Source organism: Gadus macrocephalus, chromosome 9 (genome assembly GCF_031168955.1).
Source record: "Gadus macrocephalus chromosome 9, ASM3116895v1".
NCBI lineage: Eukaryota > Metazoa > Chordata > Actinopteri > Gadiformes > Gadidae > Gadus > Gadus macrocephalus.
In genome coordinates this window covers 9,767,881-9,785,706 of record NC_082390.1, presented here as the reverse complement: position 1 = coordinate 9,785,706, position 17,826 = coordinate 9,767,881, and the positions used below count along the sequence as shown (strand labels likewise).

At 49.5% G+C, this 17,826-nt stretch overlaps 3 protein-coding genes across 6 annotated transcripts; 1 reads left to right on the top strand and 2 right to left on the bottom strand.

Moving 5' to 3' along the window:
- Window positions 1–38: 38 nt before the first annotated feature.
- ftsj1 (FtsJ RNA 2'-O-methyltransferase 1) lies at window positions 39–5,450 on the bottom strand. Of its 2 annotated transcripts, XM_060061696.1 has the most exons (11): window positions 5,310–5,450; window positions 4,600–4,726; window positions 4,131–4,200; window positions 3,861–4,047; window positions 3,298–3,376; window positions 2,321–2,373; window positions 1,795–1,848; window positions 1,550–1,652; window positions 1,146–1,229; window positions 793–896; window positions 39–657 (listed from the first exon to the last, which is right to left on the bottom strand). In XM_060061696.1, the coding sequence occupies exons 2-11, from the start codon at window positions 4,718–4,720 to the stop codon at window positions 436–438; spliced, it is 1,077 nt and encodes a 358-aa protein (XP_059917679.1). In that variant the 5' UTR covers window positions 4,721–4,726; window positions 5,310–5,450; the 3' UTR covers window positions 39–435. The 2 variants fall into 2 exon arrangements, with proteins under 2 accessions (XP_059917679.1, XP_059917680.1); XM_060061697.1 differs by lacking the exons at window positions 39–657; window positions 793–896 and adding an exon at window positions 903–1,036 and having other exon boundaries at window positions 1,081–1,229.
- Window positions 5,451–5,590: 140 nt separating this feature from the next.
- On the top strand, window positions 5,591–9,080 carry LOC132465017 (kelch repeat and BTB domain-containing protein 13-like). 3 transcript variants are annotated; one of them, XM_060061684.1, is made up of 4 exons: window positions 5,591–8,086; window positions 8,236–8,442; window positions 8,479–8,784; window positions 8,857–9,080. In XM_060061684.1, exon 1 carries the CDS (start codon window positions 6,503–6,505, stop codon window positions 7,916–7,918), a length of 1,416 nt encoding a protein of 471 aa, XP_059917667.1. In that variant the 5' UTR covers window positions 5,591–6,502; the 3' UTR covers window positions 7,919–8,086; window positions 8,236–8,442; window positions 8,479–8,784; window positions 8,857–9,080. The 3 variants fall into 3 exon arrangements, with proteins under 3 accessions (XP_059917667.1, XP_059917668.1, XP_059917666.1); XM_060061685.1 differs by having other exon boundaries at window positions 8,236–8,694; window positions 8,875–9,080; XM_060061683.1 differs by having other exon boundaries at window positions 8,236–8,784.
- LOC132465013 (cytochrome P450 2F2-like) lies at window positions 8,974–16,671 on the bottom strand. The gene is made up of 11 exons (XM_060061678.1): window positions 16,474–16,671; window positions 15,608–15,770; window positions 14,460–14,612; window positions 13,797–13,957; window positions 13,249–13,317; window positions 12,562–12,666; window positions 12,064–12,202; window positions 10,900–10,985; window positions 10,502–10,603; window positions 10,167–10,308; window positions 8,974–9,951 (listed from the first exon to the last, which is right to left on the bottom strand). Exons 1-11 carry the CDS (start codon window positions 16,633–16,635, stop codon window positions 9,767–9,769), a joined length of 1,467 nt encoding a protein of 488 aa, XP_059917661.1. The 5' UTR covers window positions 16,636–16,671; the 3' UTR covers window positions 8,974–9,766.
- Window positions 16,672–17,826: the final 1,155 nt, after the last annotated feature.

The following is a 17,826-nucleotide window of genomic DNA, read 5'->3' as shown; positions in this document are numbered from 1 at the left end:
GTAAATTACAAAAAAAAACACATTTGAGCATTTATTAAAAAAAATCATATTTTATTATATTGACGACCGTGCAGGCGGGATCAGCTGATGACCCGCTTTAGTTGTTGACCCATCTACACATGGTGTAGTGCCGGAGCTAACCTGTGTAACTGGTGAGCTGACCAGCTTCAGAGTTTAGCATGGGAGCTAACCTGTGTAGCTGGTAGCTCCGGAGCTAACCTGTGTAGCACTGGAGCTAACCCTCTGTAGCTGGTTAGTTGATCCATTGAAACCTTTAGGGTACATATTTAAAATAGAACAACAATAAAACTGAGGATACAAACACATTCGGTGATGTAATTCCTCCATTTCTCCAGGAGAACCTACCGGAAAGAGACAAGAATGCGCTGTAGGAACCCTCCTAGACCCCCTACAGCCCAAAGCCTGCCCCCCAGGTCACAGGGGGTCGGCTGGACTACATAGGTGCATGGATAATAGAGTTTTGTCCAATGGGAGGGAGTCTTCATGAGCCAATGGGAGGGAGTCTTCCTGAGCCAATGGGAGGGAGTCTTCTTTAGCAAGGAGGTTGTTCCTGCGCAACAAACAGGCCTGCTGATAGGGCGGCTTGATGGGGGGCTGGGTCGGGGGAGTGTACCGGTACTCCTGGCTGGCGTCCAGCTGTGTGGGTGGGATTACACATGTCATGTGATCACACGGCACCAGACACAACAAGGTTCTGACCAATGGGAGGCCTGCTGGGGTGTTGATGGGAGGTGATGGGAGGGTGATGCTGGGGTCAATATGGGGGCGTACCTGGAGGGGGTAGGTCTGGTCCGAGTCGTAGGCACTCAGGTCCCCGCAGGCCAGGAACGGGACGATGATCCGGTTGGGTCCCTCCAGCTGGTTGAAATCTACGTCTGGAGGACAGGAAGCACAACAGGAAGTCATTCTAGAGAACAGGAAGATAGACTGGACAACAGGAAGGAGAGTCTGGAAAACCGGAAGTAGAGAGTCTGGACAACAGGAAGAATAGTCTGGAAAACAGGAAATAGAGAGTCTGGACAACAGGAAGAAGAGTCTGGACGACAGGCAGTAGAGTACCGGTAACCGGAAGTAGATTGTATGGACAACAGGCAGTAGAGTGCCGGTAACAGGAAGTAGATTACCGTACGAGTGGTCCAGGAGAGGGTTGGACATGTTGGGGACGTAGCCCTCAGGGGGGGAGTAGTTCAGACACACTACGAAGGCCTCTGGGGGGGAGGGGGGGGAACAACACACATGGCTGTTAAGGCCCAATCACACAGCCTCACCCATTGAAGACCCAGAGCCCTCCCAGAGGTCAGTAAGCCCCTTCCTTCCACCCGGGGGTCTGCCTCAGGTAGTTAGTGATTGGTTCACATGAACGTGATGCTTTTCAATGTATTTAGATATACATTGGCGTGTTCTTCAGCATGGCTATTTTTAGGGTCTGAAGGGTCTGACCTAGGTTTAGTAGTGCAGGTCTAAGGGGGGCTCAGTAGTCCAGGTCTAAGGGGTCTGACCTAGGCCCAGTAGGTCAGGTCTAACTCACCGATGCTGGAGTTGCGGCTGCTGCGCGGCTTGGCGCAGGTCACCTGGCTGAAGAAGACTCGGAGCTGGGAATACAGCAGGGTGACATCCTTCCCCCGGAAGATCTGCAGCTCACAACACGTTAACACAACATGTCAACACAACACGTAACACAACACGTCAACACAACCATCCATCGAGGGTTCCTTCAGGTTTCCCTGAACTCTAGGCAGAGGGTTACCATGGTAACCACAACCTCAGTGTTACCTTGGCTACGAAGGTACCTCCAGGCTTCAGAACATGAGTGGTGATGTTCAGAGCCTGTGGAGAAGCAGAACAAGTATGATCAATCTACCACAGAGCATCTCCAGTATAATCAATGTACCACAGAGCCTCTCCAGTATAAACAATCTACCACAGAGCATCTCCATTATGATCAATCTACCACAGAGCATCTCCAGTATGATCAATCTACCACAGAGTATCTCCATTATGATCAATCTACCACAGAGCATCTCCAGTATGATCAATCTACCACAGAGTATCTCCATTATGATCAATCTACCACAGAGCATCTCCAGTATGATCAATCTACCACAGAGCATCTCCAGTATGATCAATCTACCACAGAGCATCTCCAGTATGATCAATCTACCACAGAGTATCTCCATTATGATCAATCTTCCACAGAGCATCTCCAGTATGATCAATCTACCACAGAGTATCTCCATTATGATCAATCTTCCACAGAGCATCTCCAGTATGATCAATCTACCACAGAGCATCTCCTCACCGCGAGCAGTAGCTGGGCCTGGATGTACTCGTCCACGTCATGGAGACCGGTCACTATGGCAACAGAGACAGTGGTTTCTTAGGGACAATTATAGGTCACATAAAACACACAACATATACCATGGGTATGTACTATATACAATGTGACACATGCAACACATTGAGTATATACAAATATAGAATGTATCATATAGAATGTAGAATATAAAATGCGACACAAGCCTTCTTGTTGCTGTTCAGCGAAATATGTAAGATATAATGTATAGAACGCCGGTCATTATCGGGAAATAAGCCCAGACGGATGTGTCTTGCTTCTACCTGAAGGGGCTTTTTTTCGATAATGACCTGCGACGTCCTATACATTATCCCGCATATTAGAAGGCTAAACAAAAAAATAACTTCACACGCTTTGCCTTTTTATAATTTATTTGTTACCAGCATTCGTAGTGTTGATCCGCCAAAGACGTTGACTTCGCTTAGCAACCGAGCACGCTGCGGTTGATAAGGTACCGGACTACTTGCGGAGTGATATATGAAAGATGGCAAAGAAATCCACTTTCCTTGAAAGCGGTCATTATATGCTTAGCAACAGTGAATTACCAAAAATTAATTCACCGCCGGAAGTAGTGAAGGCCCATGCAAGTGAACGGAGCATTCCACAGCATTGAGAAGAACTGTTATATACCATAATGCTGCTTCTGAGCCCTGCTGTGTGATAATCTACAAGTCATGTGATACGGCCGACAACAGTCTTCCCATCATACACGTCATATGATACAGCAGAGACAACAGTCATCATACTTGTCATGTGATACCGCAGAGACAACAGTTTGCCCATCATACATGTCATGTGATATGGAGCTGGAACCAAATGAGCATCATGCAGGAACTCCCACAGGCACAGATTGGTTCTTAATTGGCTCCGCCCCCATGACGCCCGTGTCCCCTGTGATGTGAGCAGGAAGGGGCGTGTCCTACCGTCAGGGGCGCCGTCACACACCACCAGATCGGCGGGCTGGCCGGAGAAGTGGCGGACGATCTCCTGAGCGGTGGACACCTGGAGACGAGCAGGGGGGACGGGGTCAGGGACGGGAGGAGACGGGGTCAGGGACGGGAGGGGACGGGGTCAGGGACGGGAGGAGACGGGGTCAGGGACGGGAGGGGGGACGGGGTCAGGGACGGGAGGGGAGACGGGGTCAGGGACGGGAGGGGGGACGGGGTCAGGGACGGGAGGGGGGACGGGGTCAGGGACGGGAGGAGATGAGGTCAGGGACGGGAGGGGAGACGGGGTCAGGGACGGGAGGAGACGAGGTCAGGGACGGGAGGGGAGACGGGGTCAGGGACGGGAGGGGACGGGGTCAGGGACGGGAGGGGACGGGGTCAGGGACGGGAGGGGACGGGGTCAGGGACGGGAGGAGACGGGGTCAGGGACGGGAGGAGACGGGGTCAGGGACGGGAGGAGACGGGGTCAGGGACGGGAGGAGACGGGGTCAGGGACGGGAGGGCAGGTACCAGACGGCCGAGGACCGAGCCCTCCTCACCTTGGTGATGTCCCCCTGGATCTGGGTGACCCCTGGGAGGGGGGCCATGGCCTGGAGGTCCACCGCCACGATCTTCACCTCCTCCTTCCTCTCCTCCTCCTTCCTCTCCTCCTCCTTCTTCACCTCCTCATTCCTCTCCTCCTTCACCTCCTCATTCCTCGTCTCCCCTTTCTTGTCCTCGCTTGCTCTGGTTAAGGGTAAGAGCATGGGGGTCTCAGTGGGTGAGGTTCAACTTGAGGCTTAGAGCATAGGTCAAAGGTTGAGACAGACCTGAGTTTACGGCTGAGAACTTGACTCCAGCTCCCTGGAGCGGCACACAGATCCACCGCTCTCCGAACACCTGGAGAGCACAGTAACTAACTAATACTACTGGTAATAACTAATAGTATAGTGATAACAGACCCACACAGTAACTAGTACTAACTAGTAGTGTAGTAATAACACAGATTCTCCACACAGTAACTAGTATGAGTACTACTAACAAGTAGTACCACTGAAATTAGCAGGTTACCAGGAAAGAGGTTAAACTCCTGGTACAGCAGCAGTAGTAAATAATAGTATAGTATAGTTACCAGTAAAGAGGTTAAACTCCTTGTCCAGCAGCAGTAGTTAGTAGTAGTTCTAGTTATCAGCAAAGGGGTTAAACTCCTGGTCCAGTAGTAAGTGAAGTAGTAGTTCTAGTTACCAGTAAAGAGGTTAAACTCCTGGTCCAGTCATTATTAGTAGTAGTTCTAGTTACCAGTAAAGAGGTTAAACTCCTGGTCGAGCTGCAGCAGTTTGAAGGCGCTCCTAGCTCTCCAGCCCTCCTCCTTGGCCAGACGGTAGTAAATGTCCCGCTTGTCTTTGGACGAGCGGCCCATCACAGCCTGGAAATGAAAGGGTCATTCCTTAAGTTACAGCCTGGAGATGAAAAGATTATTCCTTCACTCACAGCCTGGAGATGACAGGGTTATTACTTAGATTACAGCCTGGAGATTAAAGGGTAATCAATTCAGTCACAGCCCGGAGATGAAAGGGTTATTCATTCATTTACAGCCTGAAGATGTAAGGGTTAGTCATCCAGTCACAGCCTGCAGATCCGTAGTTTCATTCATTAAATTAAAGAATAATTGTAAAAAAAAATCCTCTGGAGCTCCTGGTTCGAGACCAGATGTAAACTGTATTCAGTCCTCTGTAGCCCCTGGTCTGTGAGCTATAATGTGAATTAAGCTCTGTACTCCACGAGTATTCTGACAACCATATGCAGGACTTATGTTTTAGACTCTACTTGTATTATATAGAACCAATGAACGAGACGTTCTCTGCATGCTATCTTTACTACATTCACACTATATGTACTAGGCATACTGTATATTACTACATGTATACTATAACTACTCTACTATCGGTATAGTACTTTTATAATATACTAAATAACATACCAGCGGTGTTGACTATGTTTATACTCACAGTTTTAGGGTCACAGTAACCGCAGGAAGGAACCGCGGGATTGGTCAAATGTATTTCTATACCATGAATACAGTACAATATGTACTTTACGAGTACAAAGTACTACACTGACATTACACAGCCTGGCAGGACGGACCACGTGGTTTGTGTTGACGTCTCCTCGTCATCATCTTCTTCTTTTACTATAAATCTGAAGGCTAACCAGGAGGCCGTCAGGCTCAGGGCTGCCCCCCACGGGTCTGGAGGTGAACACTATTTAATGATCACAGGTCAGAGGTGAACACTATTAATGATCGCAGGTCAGAGGTTATTACTATTTAATGATAACAGTGTGGTTGTAGCGCCACAACAAATATTCCAGAAGATAGGAAAATATAATCATGATAATAATACAAAATATGATAAATACATTTAGCTTGACCAAACATTTCTAATCTGGGCACAGGGCCGTATCCATTCTAATACAACATTAGCTGCCTGTAACATTTAAATATCCACTTGTTGCGGTTCAATAGACAATAGTGTTTTTCTTATAGACAGTTCTCCATAGCAGCCGCACGGTGGCACCGTTGTCTGCTTTTTGCCCAGGGATCTTTTTGGGTACGGGTACACAAACACAGTGTATCATTCCCCGTGCTGCCCCATACAAGTGGAAGCTGCCCACTAACCCCTCACCAATAACCTAACCCCCCAAAACCTATTCCCAAACCAACTAATCCCATACCCTAACCCCTCACCCATAACCTTACCTTCTAACCCCATTCCTAAACCATCTAACCCTGTACCCTAACCCCGTCACCCATAAACCTTATCCTCAAACCCCATTCCTCAACCATCCAACCCCTTACCCATAACCTTACTCTCCAACCCTAGAAAGTGGTTATTTGTGATTGCCTATTTGTGTTTATCTGGCAACCCTCAAACCCCTTGACCCAGTGGGGAAGCAGACAGCAGGGGACTGTTGGTGACCTGAGGCCGAACCCAAACAGATCCTCTTCTGCTGAGAGTTTCCTTCAGCCAGTGAAGTCCTGCTGGGCTGGTCGCTGTTGTCTCAACCCCCTCCTGAATGAGTCACCAGTGAGGAGATATTTATAGCTACTGCTATTCTGATGCCCCCTCCCCCCCAGGACATTGACACCCTCCGCTGACACATTGTCCGTGTTCCACTCCACCGTAACGGGCTGTGTGGGGCGATGGCGGGGTGGGGCGCAGGAGACCAGGAGGGGAGCAGCGGTGGTCCGCCGGAGGAGGAGGAGGAGGGTGGAGAGTGGCTGACGGTGGTGGTGGGAGACAGCAGCTTCTCCGCGGAGAAGAGCCTCCTGCTCCGCCACTGCGGCTACTTCCAGGCCCTGTTCCGCTCGGGGATGAGGGACAGCCGACAGACACAGGTCCACCTCAGCAACCTGTGCGCCCGCAGCTTCCAGCTGGCCCTGCGGGTGTTCCGGGGCGACAGACCCCTCATCCTGGACCCGGACCACATCCAGGAGTCCATCGAGTGCGCCGCCTTCCTGCAGGCGGCCTCTCTGAGCTGCCACCTCAGCGACCTGCTGGACTCCAGCAACTGCCTGCTCATGTTCCACGGCGCCGACGCCTACGGCCTGGCCGACCTCGCCGCCGCCGCCGCCCTCTTCATCAGAGACGTGTACCGGGACCTGGAGGCGGAGCTCAGAGAGACCCTCCCCCCGGAGCTGGTCTCCCGGGTGGAGGCCCTGCCCCCCAGCGTGCTGGTGGCGGTGGGGGCCCACGCCCCCTGCAGCGTCGGGGCCAGCGGCCACGCCGCCTCCAGGACGCTGTGCTACCTGGACGAGGAGCAGGACGTGTGGAAGGAGCTGACCGCCCTGCCGCTGCAGGCCAGCACCTCCATGGCGGGCGTGGCCGTGCTGGACAACCGGCTGTACGTGGTGGGGGGGGTGCAGGGCATCCGGAAGCAGCCCATGGACCAGAGCTTCTGCTACAGCGTGGAGGAGGACGAGTGGAGCCCCATCGACAGCCCCGTCCAGCCCAGGTACAACTTCCCCCTGGTGGGGCTGGACGGGCGGCTGCTGGCCATCGGAGGGGAGAGCGGGAACACCGCCATGTCGTCCGTGGAGACGTTCCACGTGGGAACCGGGACCTGGACGTTCTCCGCTCACCTGCCGAGACCGGCGGCCGGCGCGGCCTGCGCCAAGACCCTGGGCCGGGTGTTCGTGTGCCTGTGGAAGCCCATGGAGACCACGGAGATCTGGGAGCACTCGGCGGGCGGCGGGGGGGCGTGGACCCTGGTGGCCACGCTGATCCGCCAGCAGAGCTACGGCCACGCCCTGGTGGGCCACGGCGACCGGCTGTACGTGGTGCGCAACGGCCCCTCGGACGACTTCCTGCGCTGCCTGCTGGACTGCTACAGCCTGAGCACGGGCCAGTGGAGCGCGCTGCCGGGCCACTACCCCAACAGCAAGGGCGCCCTGTTCACCGCCGTGGTGCGGGGGGACGGCGTGCTGACCCTCAGCCGCAGCGCCACCCAGGAGTACCGGCTCCAGGACGGCACCTGGAGGCCCCGCCGCCAGGGGAAGGGCTTTCCCCGGAGCGGCTCCCTCTGGACCTTCCTGCTCCGGCTGCCGAGCGCTGCCTAGCAACAGCTTGACTCTGGGAGGGGGGGGGGGCGGGGTCGGAGGTCATGGACGTTGTGGGTAACCAATCAGGTTACACACTCAGGGTTAGTAGGTCCCGTCTGGTTAGAATCCTCAGGGGGACCAGGTCTCTTAGGGTTAGTAGGGTTAGTAGGTCTATAGGGTTAGTAGGTCTAGTGGGGTTGGTAGGTCTAGGGTTAGTAGGTCTATAGGGTTAGTAGGTCTAGTGGGGTTGGTAGGTCTAGTAGGGTTGGTAGGGTTAGTAGGGTTAGAAGGTCTAGTAGGGTTAGAAGGTCTAGTAGGGTTAGTAGGTCTAGTAGGTCTAGTAGGGTTGGTAGGTCTAGTAGGGTTAGTAGGTCTAGTAGGGTTGGTAGGTCTAGTAGGGTTAGTAGGTCTAGTAGGGTTAGTAGGTCTAGTAGGGTTAGTAGGTCTAGTAGGGTTGGTAGGTCTAGTAGGGTTGGTAGGGTTAGAAGGTCTAGTAGGGTTGGTAGGTCTAGTAGGGTTAGTAGGTCTAGTAGGGTTAGTAGGTCTAGTAGGGTTGGTAGGGTTAGTAGGGTTAGAAGGTCTAGTAGGGTTAGTAGGTCTAGTAGGGTTATTAGGGCTAGTAGGTCTAGTAGGGTTATTAGGGCTAGTAGGGTTAGTAGGTCTAGTAGGTCTAGTAGGGTTATTAGGGCTAGTAGGTCTAGTAGGTCTAGTAGGTCTAGTAGGGTTATTAGGGCTAGTAGGGTTAGTAGGTCTAGTAGGTCTAGTAGGGTTATTAGGGCTAGTAGGTCTAGTAGGTCTAGTAGGTCTAGTAGGTCTAGTAGGGTTAGAAGGTCTAGTAGGGTTAGTAGGTCTAGTAGGGTTAGTAGGTCTAGTAGGGTTAGTAGGTCTAGTAGGGTTAGTAGGTCTAGTAGGTCTAGTAGGGTTAGTAGGTCTAGTAGGGTTAGTAGGTCTAGTAGGTCTAGTAGGTCTAGTAGGTAGGGTTGCTCCGGGTTTGTAGGATTAGGCTTAGGATAAGTAGGTTAGAAATATGACTTGTATTTATCATGCAAGAACACAAATATAATAATAAATACTTATTTGAAAAGTATGACAATCATCTTTATTAAACCTTTGGGTTCTTGTGCACACAAATTACCCGGTTGATAGTCTGTATAATATAAAGAATTCCCTTACATCGATATATATATAGAGTATGTAAATCATACAAAAGACAATATGTAATTCAAGAAACTGACGGCATGTAAATCATGATATAGCAACAACAGCGAGAAACCACAGCTGCCACCTCGTCTAGTGGTCACGGCTTATGACCTCTAAATGTTCTACTGAAGGCGCCATCTGGTGGTGGAATATAAACGTTGCTCTTCACTGCACAGGGGACTATAACAACTAGAGATAGTAAACTGGTTGCCTAAAAGAATGGTGATAGAATAGCTAGAAGATTCAATAGATTATTTAAGGTTTAGAATGGTTTAAATATATATTGAGGTTATAGATGTACACATTATTTATTATTTAAAGCAGTTATATATCTGTAACATGATAATACAAAAAAATAAGATGTTGTTAAAGTCACGATGTTTAAGAATAAGCCCCTCCTGGTTCGGTCCATTGCTATTGATTACATTCAAGGAGGTCATTCTGACAGATGATTTTGGTTACGGATGTTTTAGTGACGCTGTGAGAAGTTAAGATGCTTGTTCTTTAAGTTCACACTTGGAGTTTTTTTTTGAGTGAAGGATTTGAGCTCTGATGTTCTGCTGGTTCCTCAGTTTTGTTACAGCTCTGTGTTCTGATGGTTCCTCAGCTGGATGTAGTGTTAGAGCTCTTTGTTCCCTTGTTCCTCAGCTGTGTTTAGAGCTGTGTTCACTGGTTCCTCAGCTGGATGTGCATGCGGTAGGGTTTGGGGGTCAGGGTCACCCCGAACACGGGGATGTAGTCGGGTTCTCCGGCGTCCACCGGCCAGGTGAACTTGTACCTCCGGAGCAGCGTGACCAGGATCAGGAAGAGCTCCATGCGGGCCAGGCCCTCCCCCAGACACATCCTGGGACCTGCAGGTCAGCAGGGCTTAGAGACGCTTCAGGGACTCACAGTCATCACTAATCACCTTGTGGTTACACTAATCATAGTCAATAGTCAATGAGAAGCCTTGTAACACCAACACTAATCATAGTCAACACTTTATAGAGGAAGTCCAGTAGGTCTGTAGATCAGTAGGCTGTGTGTAGGTCATGTTCAGACCACGAGGTCAGTAGTGATGACCTACCTATGGAGAAGGGCATGAATGCCTCTGGCTTCTCAAAGTCCCCCTTCTCATTGAGGAAGTTCTCAGGGTTGAACTCTGCAGGGAACTTCCACTGGCCCTCCTCGTTCAGAACCGACGTCAGGTTAGGGATCACCATGGTTCCCTGGGGAACACAGAGTCAGGTTAGGGATCACGTAGGGATACTTCAGTGAAGGTTAGGTGTTGGGTTAGGTGGTACCTCAGTGAGGGTTAGATGTTAGGTCAGGTGGTACTTCAGTGAGAGTTAGATGTTGGGTTGGGTGGTACCTCAGCTAGGGTTAGGTGTTGGGTTAAGGGTACCTTAGGGTTAGGAGTACCTTTGGAATGGAGAAACCCAACAGTTGGGTGTCTTTTGTGGTGGAGTGAAAGACACTGAGAGGTACGGTGTTGGCGACTCTCTGGATCTCATGGATCACCGCCTGGAAACACAAACACTCCAGTTAGACAAAATGTCCTCAGGTTATGTTGATGTATTCAATTAGAGGATATGTACTCAGATCATTTTGAAATCAGACAATGTGTCATGTTGAATTGAAATAGAAAAGTGAGTGATTGTGTTTTGTTGTTATTTTGTGTTTCCAAAGAAACAGATGGGCTGATGTGTCCTCAGCTGTGAGTTCTGTGATCGTTGAGGTAGGGCTACTAACACCCTACTAGTGCTCTAGTACTGTTGAGGTAGAGCTACTAACACCCTACTAGTGCTCTAGTACTGCACCTGCATGTAGGGCATGTGGTTCCTGTCGTCGAAGCTGGCCTGCTCCTTTCCCTCCAGCTCTCGGTCAATCTCCTTCTGACAAGCCTCTGAGGGGAGAGCAGACAGGAGCCATGAGGTCGGAGATCACAGAGTCTAATGTTAGTGATGTAGGAGTATCACAGAGTCTGATGTTAGTGATGTAGGAGCATCAAAGAGTCTGATGTTAGTCATGTTAGTAATGTAGGAGCATCACAGAGTCTGATGTTAGTGATGTTAGTGATGTAGGAGCATCACAGAGTATGATGTTAATGATTATAGTAATGTAGGAGCATCAAAGAGTCTGATGTTAGTGATGTAGGAGCATCACAGAGTCTGATGTTAGTCATGTCAGTGATGTAGGAGCATCACAGAGTCTGATGTTAGTGATGTTAGTAATGTAGGAGCATCAAAGAGTCTGATGTTAGTGATGTAGGAGCATCACAGAGTCTGATGTTAGTCATGTCAGTGATGTAGGAGCATCACAGAGTCTGATGTTAGTGATGTTAGTAATGTAGGAGCATCAAAGAGTCTGATGTTAGTGATGTAGGAGCATCAGAGTCTGCTGTTAGTCATGTCAGTGATGTAGGAGCATCACAGAGTCTGATGTTAGTGATGTTAGTAATGTAGGAGCATCAAAGAGTCTGATGTTAGTGATGTAGGAGCATCACAGAGTCTGATGTTAGTCATGTCAGTGATGTAGGAGCATCACAGAGTCTGATGTCAGTGATGTAGGAGCATCACAGAGACAGATGTTAGTGATGTAGGAGCATCACAGAGTCTGATGTCAGTGATGTTGGAGCACAGTGTTGGTACACTGTGAATGTTAAATGGTAGATGGACTGCATTTCTACTGCGCTTTTCTAACCAGTGGCCACTCAAAGCAATTTACAACATCGCCTAACGTTCACCCATTCAGGCAAACACTCAAACACCGACGGCGGAGTCCACCACGCAAGGTGACAGCCAGCTCGTAGGGAGCAGTCAGGGTGAGGTGTCTCGCTCAGGGGCCCCTGGAGACGGGATCGAACCAGCAACCCTGCGGTCACCAGCCAACCTGCTCCCCCTCCTGAGCCACATGCCGGCCCATGCTAGGCTGTGCCTCATGTTGGGTGAGGCGATGAGGAGGGTTCTGGAGGGGGCAGGTACCCTGTATGTCGGGATGGGTCATCAGGTAGAGGAGGCCGGTGAGCAGCGTGTTGGAGGTGGTGTCGGTCCCAGCGAAGTGGAGATCCAGGGAGAACATCATCAGTTGATCCAACGCGAAGGTGGAGCCATCATCGCCCCGCTTGGAAAAGGTAAAGACTCATGTTGAATCTCGCTATTCTACAGCAGTCCACCACACCCACATCTAACCACACCCACATCTAACCACACCCACATCTAACCACACCCACATCTAACCACACCCACATCTAACCACACCCACATCTAACCCTGTTCCAACCACACCCACATCTACACATTTATAAACACCTGTTACGCACGCTGCACACTAGCATACAGATATGTTAGCGTGCCATTTTAACCTGCTTCGCTGATGCAATCATAATGTGCTATGCTAACATGCCATGGAGCATGCTATGTTAGCCTGCTATGGTAACATGCTATGCTATGACAGTTCTATGTGGGGTTAGGTTTAGATACCTTGTCCAGCTCATCCAGGTAACAGTCCAGGAAGTCTCGTGGTTGCCCCGGGCGATGGGTGTCTAAATGTTCCTTCAACAGAGAATTCCCAAGTTCCTGACAACGCTAAAAATATGAAGGAAATAAGGTGTGTTAAAATAAGCTCTAAAAACAAGGCTTTTCAATATGAATCGATTGAATACCAATGATTTGTATATGGATGTGTATATGAATGCTTATTAAAATGTGTATATCAATGTGTAAATGAATGTGTGTATGAATGTGTGTATGGTGAATATTAATGTGTATGTGTGTACAAATGTGTGTATGGTCGGTGAATATAAATTTGTGTATGGTGAATATTAATGTGTATATTAATGTGTACATCAATGTGTGTATACTGAATGTGTGTATCAATGTGTGTCTCAATGTGTGTATGGTGAATGTGTGTATCAATGTGTGCCTCAATGTGTGTATGGTGAATGTGTGTATCAATGTGTGTATGGTGAATGTGTGTATCAATCTGAGTATTAATGTTTGTATGGTGAATGTGTGTATCAATCTGAGTATTAATGTTTGCATGGTGAATGTGTGTATCAATCTGAGTATTAATGTTTGTATGGTGAATGTGTGTATCAATCTGAGTATTAATGTTTGTATGGTGAATGCGTTTATCAAGGTGCATATGACGGAAAGGAGGTTACTTACGGCAACGTTCCTGAAACACTGTGTGAAGGGCAGCGGGAGATTACGGATCATAGGGATGGTGTCATACAGCTGTAGGAACACACACACAGCAACACATGACAATAAAACACACACAATAACAATGCAATACACACATCAATATATAACACGCACACAGCAACACATGACTATAGAACACACACAATAACTACACAACACACACATGACTATAGAACACATATAATAACTAAACAACACACACATGACTATAGAACACATACAATAACTAAACAACACACACATGACTATAGAACACACACAATAAAGATACAACACACACACGGCAACACATGACTACATAAAACACATAATAACGATAGAGCACACACATGACTTTGCAACACACACAGTAACTACACAACACACAATAACGATATAACACACACACAATAACTTGTGTGTGTTGTATAGTTATTGTTTGTTATATCATTATTGTGTGTGTGTTGTATAGTCATGTGTGTTATATATATATACATTCTAATGTGTGTGTTGTTGTGTGTCTGTGTTACCATGGCCCAGGGCCCGTTGGCGATCTTGGCGTTATCCGTGTACAGGTGGATGATCTCCTTGATGAATGGGTCGTTGTAGTCAAAGCGCTTTCCGAACAGAACCTGACAGATGATGTTGGAGGCGCCGTTATGGAACAACAGCTGGGGGTTCATGGTTCCACCTGGAGAACAAACAAATGCTTATTCATAGTTCCCACATTTCCTCACAATATTACAACACAAACTTGTGGCTGGTGTTGAGTCCACTGTCACCAGCCTAGCTTCCAGCAACATAGCTAAACCTTTCTTAAGTGGCCTGTCCCTACTGTCTAACCCCTACCTGCTCCTTATTGGCCTGTCTCTACTGTCTAACCTCTACCTACTCTACCTACCTACTCTACCTACCTACCTACATCTGACTATATTCCAAACCTTATTTTGATTTTTTCTGTATTTTGTTTTCTTTGTTTTTCTTTTCTATATGTATACTCTATGATGTAAAGTGTCTTTGAGTGACCTCCAAAAAAGCGCTAACATTTATTATTATTATTATTTGGTTAAAGCGATCTTAAACGGTGGGTTTTGATGGCCTGTCTGAATGAAGGGAGTGTGTTGGCCTGTCGGATGTGGCCACAGCGTAGGCACCTGAGGTCAGAGGTCGGGGCCCTGTGATGGAGGACTCACCGATGCACTCATCCAGCGGCTCCATGAGGTAGTGGAGCTCCGCCCGGATCCTCTCCTCCATCGACTGCTTCCCCAGGCCGAAGTTCCTCAGGGTCATCAGGGCGAAGCGCCGGTGCTCCTTCCAGCGCAGCCCGTAGTCGGCCAGGATCACGCCTGCACACAGGACACACAAAATGGTAGGTACACACATAATACACACAACTGGTCTTCCACCCCCCCCCCCCTGTCAACAATTCTGCAAAGGGGGCTTGTTGGGGGAATTCGGGGGGGCCCATCAGTAACTCTTGTATACAAGGCCCAGAATTTGGTGTTACGGCCCTGGGTGCACACACTGACACACGGCTTTCAACCGCTTCCTTACACTTTTAATGCGTAGACAAAATATCACCAAGCGCTTTACGGGGAGATCACCGGACGCAGCCACACACACACACACACACACACACACACACACACACACACACACACACACACACACACACACACACACACACACACACACACACACACACACACACACACACACACACACACACACACACACACACACACACACACACACACACACACACAGTGTGGCATCCCGCCCCGTAAGCCTCGGCCCGGACCAGCCCGAGGGTTGGTCTTGGACGGCGTGTACCGCCGTCGCCCACCAGACGGCGACCGAGAGCAGCCCTTTCGCCTCCCCAATCAGGGTGATTGGTGGACACCTGGCCGGTGGCAGAGGTGATATAAAAGGGCTGACACTTGGACAGCACGGCACAGCACGGGAGGAAGAAGGAAGCGCTCGGGTCCACGTGCAGCTAGAGGCCCACGGAGGCCCTAGAGACCGCGAGTGCCTTGGTTGACTAAAGTTGACTGTTAATAAATGCCCGCAATGGCTTTAACCTTCACCAAACACGTCGTTTGTACCGGTAACCCGGCTCATTTAAGGAGCGGGTTGCCACAACACACACACACACACGCGCGCGCGCGCGCGCAGCCTTGCACGACTAATGCCACCGCTAATAGCAACTGGTGAAGCGGACTCTGGAGAGTCAAGGTCGACACTCGCCTCTGATAGATTGAATTCTTGGCAGAAACACACACACACACAGTAGATACATTCATAGTAGACATTCGCACACAGTAGCTACGGTCGGGCCTACCTTTGCCCTGGGTCATGGTGTTGACCAGCAGGTCTTGGGGCCGTCCAGAGAACTCAGAGGATCTCTCCACCAGGGCCTCCTTGATGGCCTTCACCCCGTTGAGGACGATGGCCGGGTTTGGGCCGATGAACAGGCTGTAGACAGGCCCGTAGCGCTCCGCCAGCTGGGGGCCCAGACCAGGTCAGGGGTAAGTTCCATCATAGGACCTAACCTCATACAGTACTGAACCCACCCTGACCCTACCCCCTACATATCGTGGTGCTACAGCGTAGACCAGGTGAGGGGGCCTGAGGGAGCATTATCCAGTGGGTGAAGGTCCATGATCCCAGAGTCCATGTTTATTTGCGTAGGACTAGCGCCCTGGTGGACGTCGTGGCTATGTGGTGGTAGGACTACGGTAGGATGAGGGTTCGGTGTGAAGCCGGGAGGTATCTTTCCCTGGTCAAGGTCCAAGGATACAGAGCCATAAAAACAGTCCCGCTCTCTCAGCTAAAGTTCAACCTGCAGGTTGTATAGCAAAGCACTCATCATCGTCCTCATCTTCCTCATCATCAGTCTCAGTAACTATTGTACCCTAATGCCTCCGTTGCCACTAAGCGGCATGCTAGATATACAATAGCTAATAGTAGCTCTTGTACAGCACAAATAGTATCCCTTCAGTCCACTGGTACCACTCTAAGAAAACACACATTCCAGACTCCATTAAGTGGTTCCCTGGCCCCAGTTACCGCTAACAAATAAGAAGACAGATAACCATGAACAAAAAAACAACAACAAATATGAAACCCACATTCTAAACATGTTAACACCACGCTCCTAACATGGTAGAAGGCTTCCATGACGAGGCTGTGTGGGGGTCAGCTCACCCTCTGGAAGTCCTTCATGGGGTTGGAGAGGCTGAGGTTCAGGAGGTTCCCCAGGACGGGCAGCGGCGTGGGGCCCGGGGGGAACCCCTTGGGCCTGCGGGGCCGGAGCCCGAGCCACAGCAGGCCCAGCAGCAGGCAGATCAGCAGCAGAGAGGACAGCATGCTGGGGAACGGGAAGAGACTGACTGAGGAGCCCTGGGTCTGCAGGAGAGTCCGCCCTCTTACGTGACCTTTATCCCAGAGCAAACACTGGACTGATTGTGTGGTGGAGATCACCCAGCCTGCCAAGTCAACACAATCCCAGTAAAGACAGTGGTAGAATGGAGTAGACTTTTGTACTTATTTTTTCTAGGTCTACCTCAAGACCCTACTTTACAGACGTTGCAGGGTTTTCGACAAGCTTGTTTTTTTATTAGCATATGTGGAATGACAAAATGAAAAACAACTCGTTCGGCAGGCTGAACCTCGAGACCTCTCTCAGATGAGGGAGGGTCTGACCTCTGACCTGGATTCCAAGTCCCTCACCATGGCAACACTTGTACTGCAGTCTTTGGAAGAGGACCCACCAAAACCAGGAATCAGGGCCAGGACCGGACCGGACCCTGACACCGGCCGTGGTTTGTTTTGGCAAAGATTATTTTCCCCCAAACATGATATCTCCTCCCACGCTGTGCGTGACTTTTTTTTTAAATCGACTGTGAAATTGATAGTAATCTGTTATTCTAGTTTAGAGACAGCTGTGTCAGCATGGGCATATTTTAATTTTTTCATTTCACATTTTGTCCCTCATTGTGCTGTGATTCCGCCTGTGTAAAGCCTTGAGGCTTTGTGTGTGAAAGGTGCTTTGTGAATAAAGCTGCCATGCCTACTTTTCGTTAAGACTCAGTTTTTTGTGTGGAAGGACGGCGTTTTGAGTGCCTGTCACAGCATCAATTCATCACACTGGACCAGTTGAGATGATTCCGTAAATAAACCTAGATTACAAAGGCCCTTAAAGCCAAACTCAAATAAAATAAAATAGAATTCATCTCAGGAACATGCCCAAAAAAACCATTCAGAGCAAATTGAACAAACAAATCTAATGGCTACACAGCGTTCAAACTGTGTGAAGGGTTAAGACGCTGGCTGTTGCTAACCCTACTTAACCCGAACCCAACACCTAACCATACTTAAAGGTCCCATGACATGAAAATCTCAATTTATGAGTTCCCCTAGCCTGCCTATGGTCCCCCAGTGGCTAAAACTTGCGTTTGGTGTAAAACGAGCACTAGCTGTTCTGCTCGCCTTTGAAAAAACAGAGGCTCAAGCGCGCCGATTTGGAAATCTGTGCTCATGACGTCATGAGGAATCTCA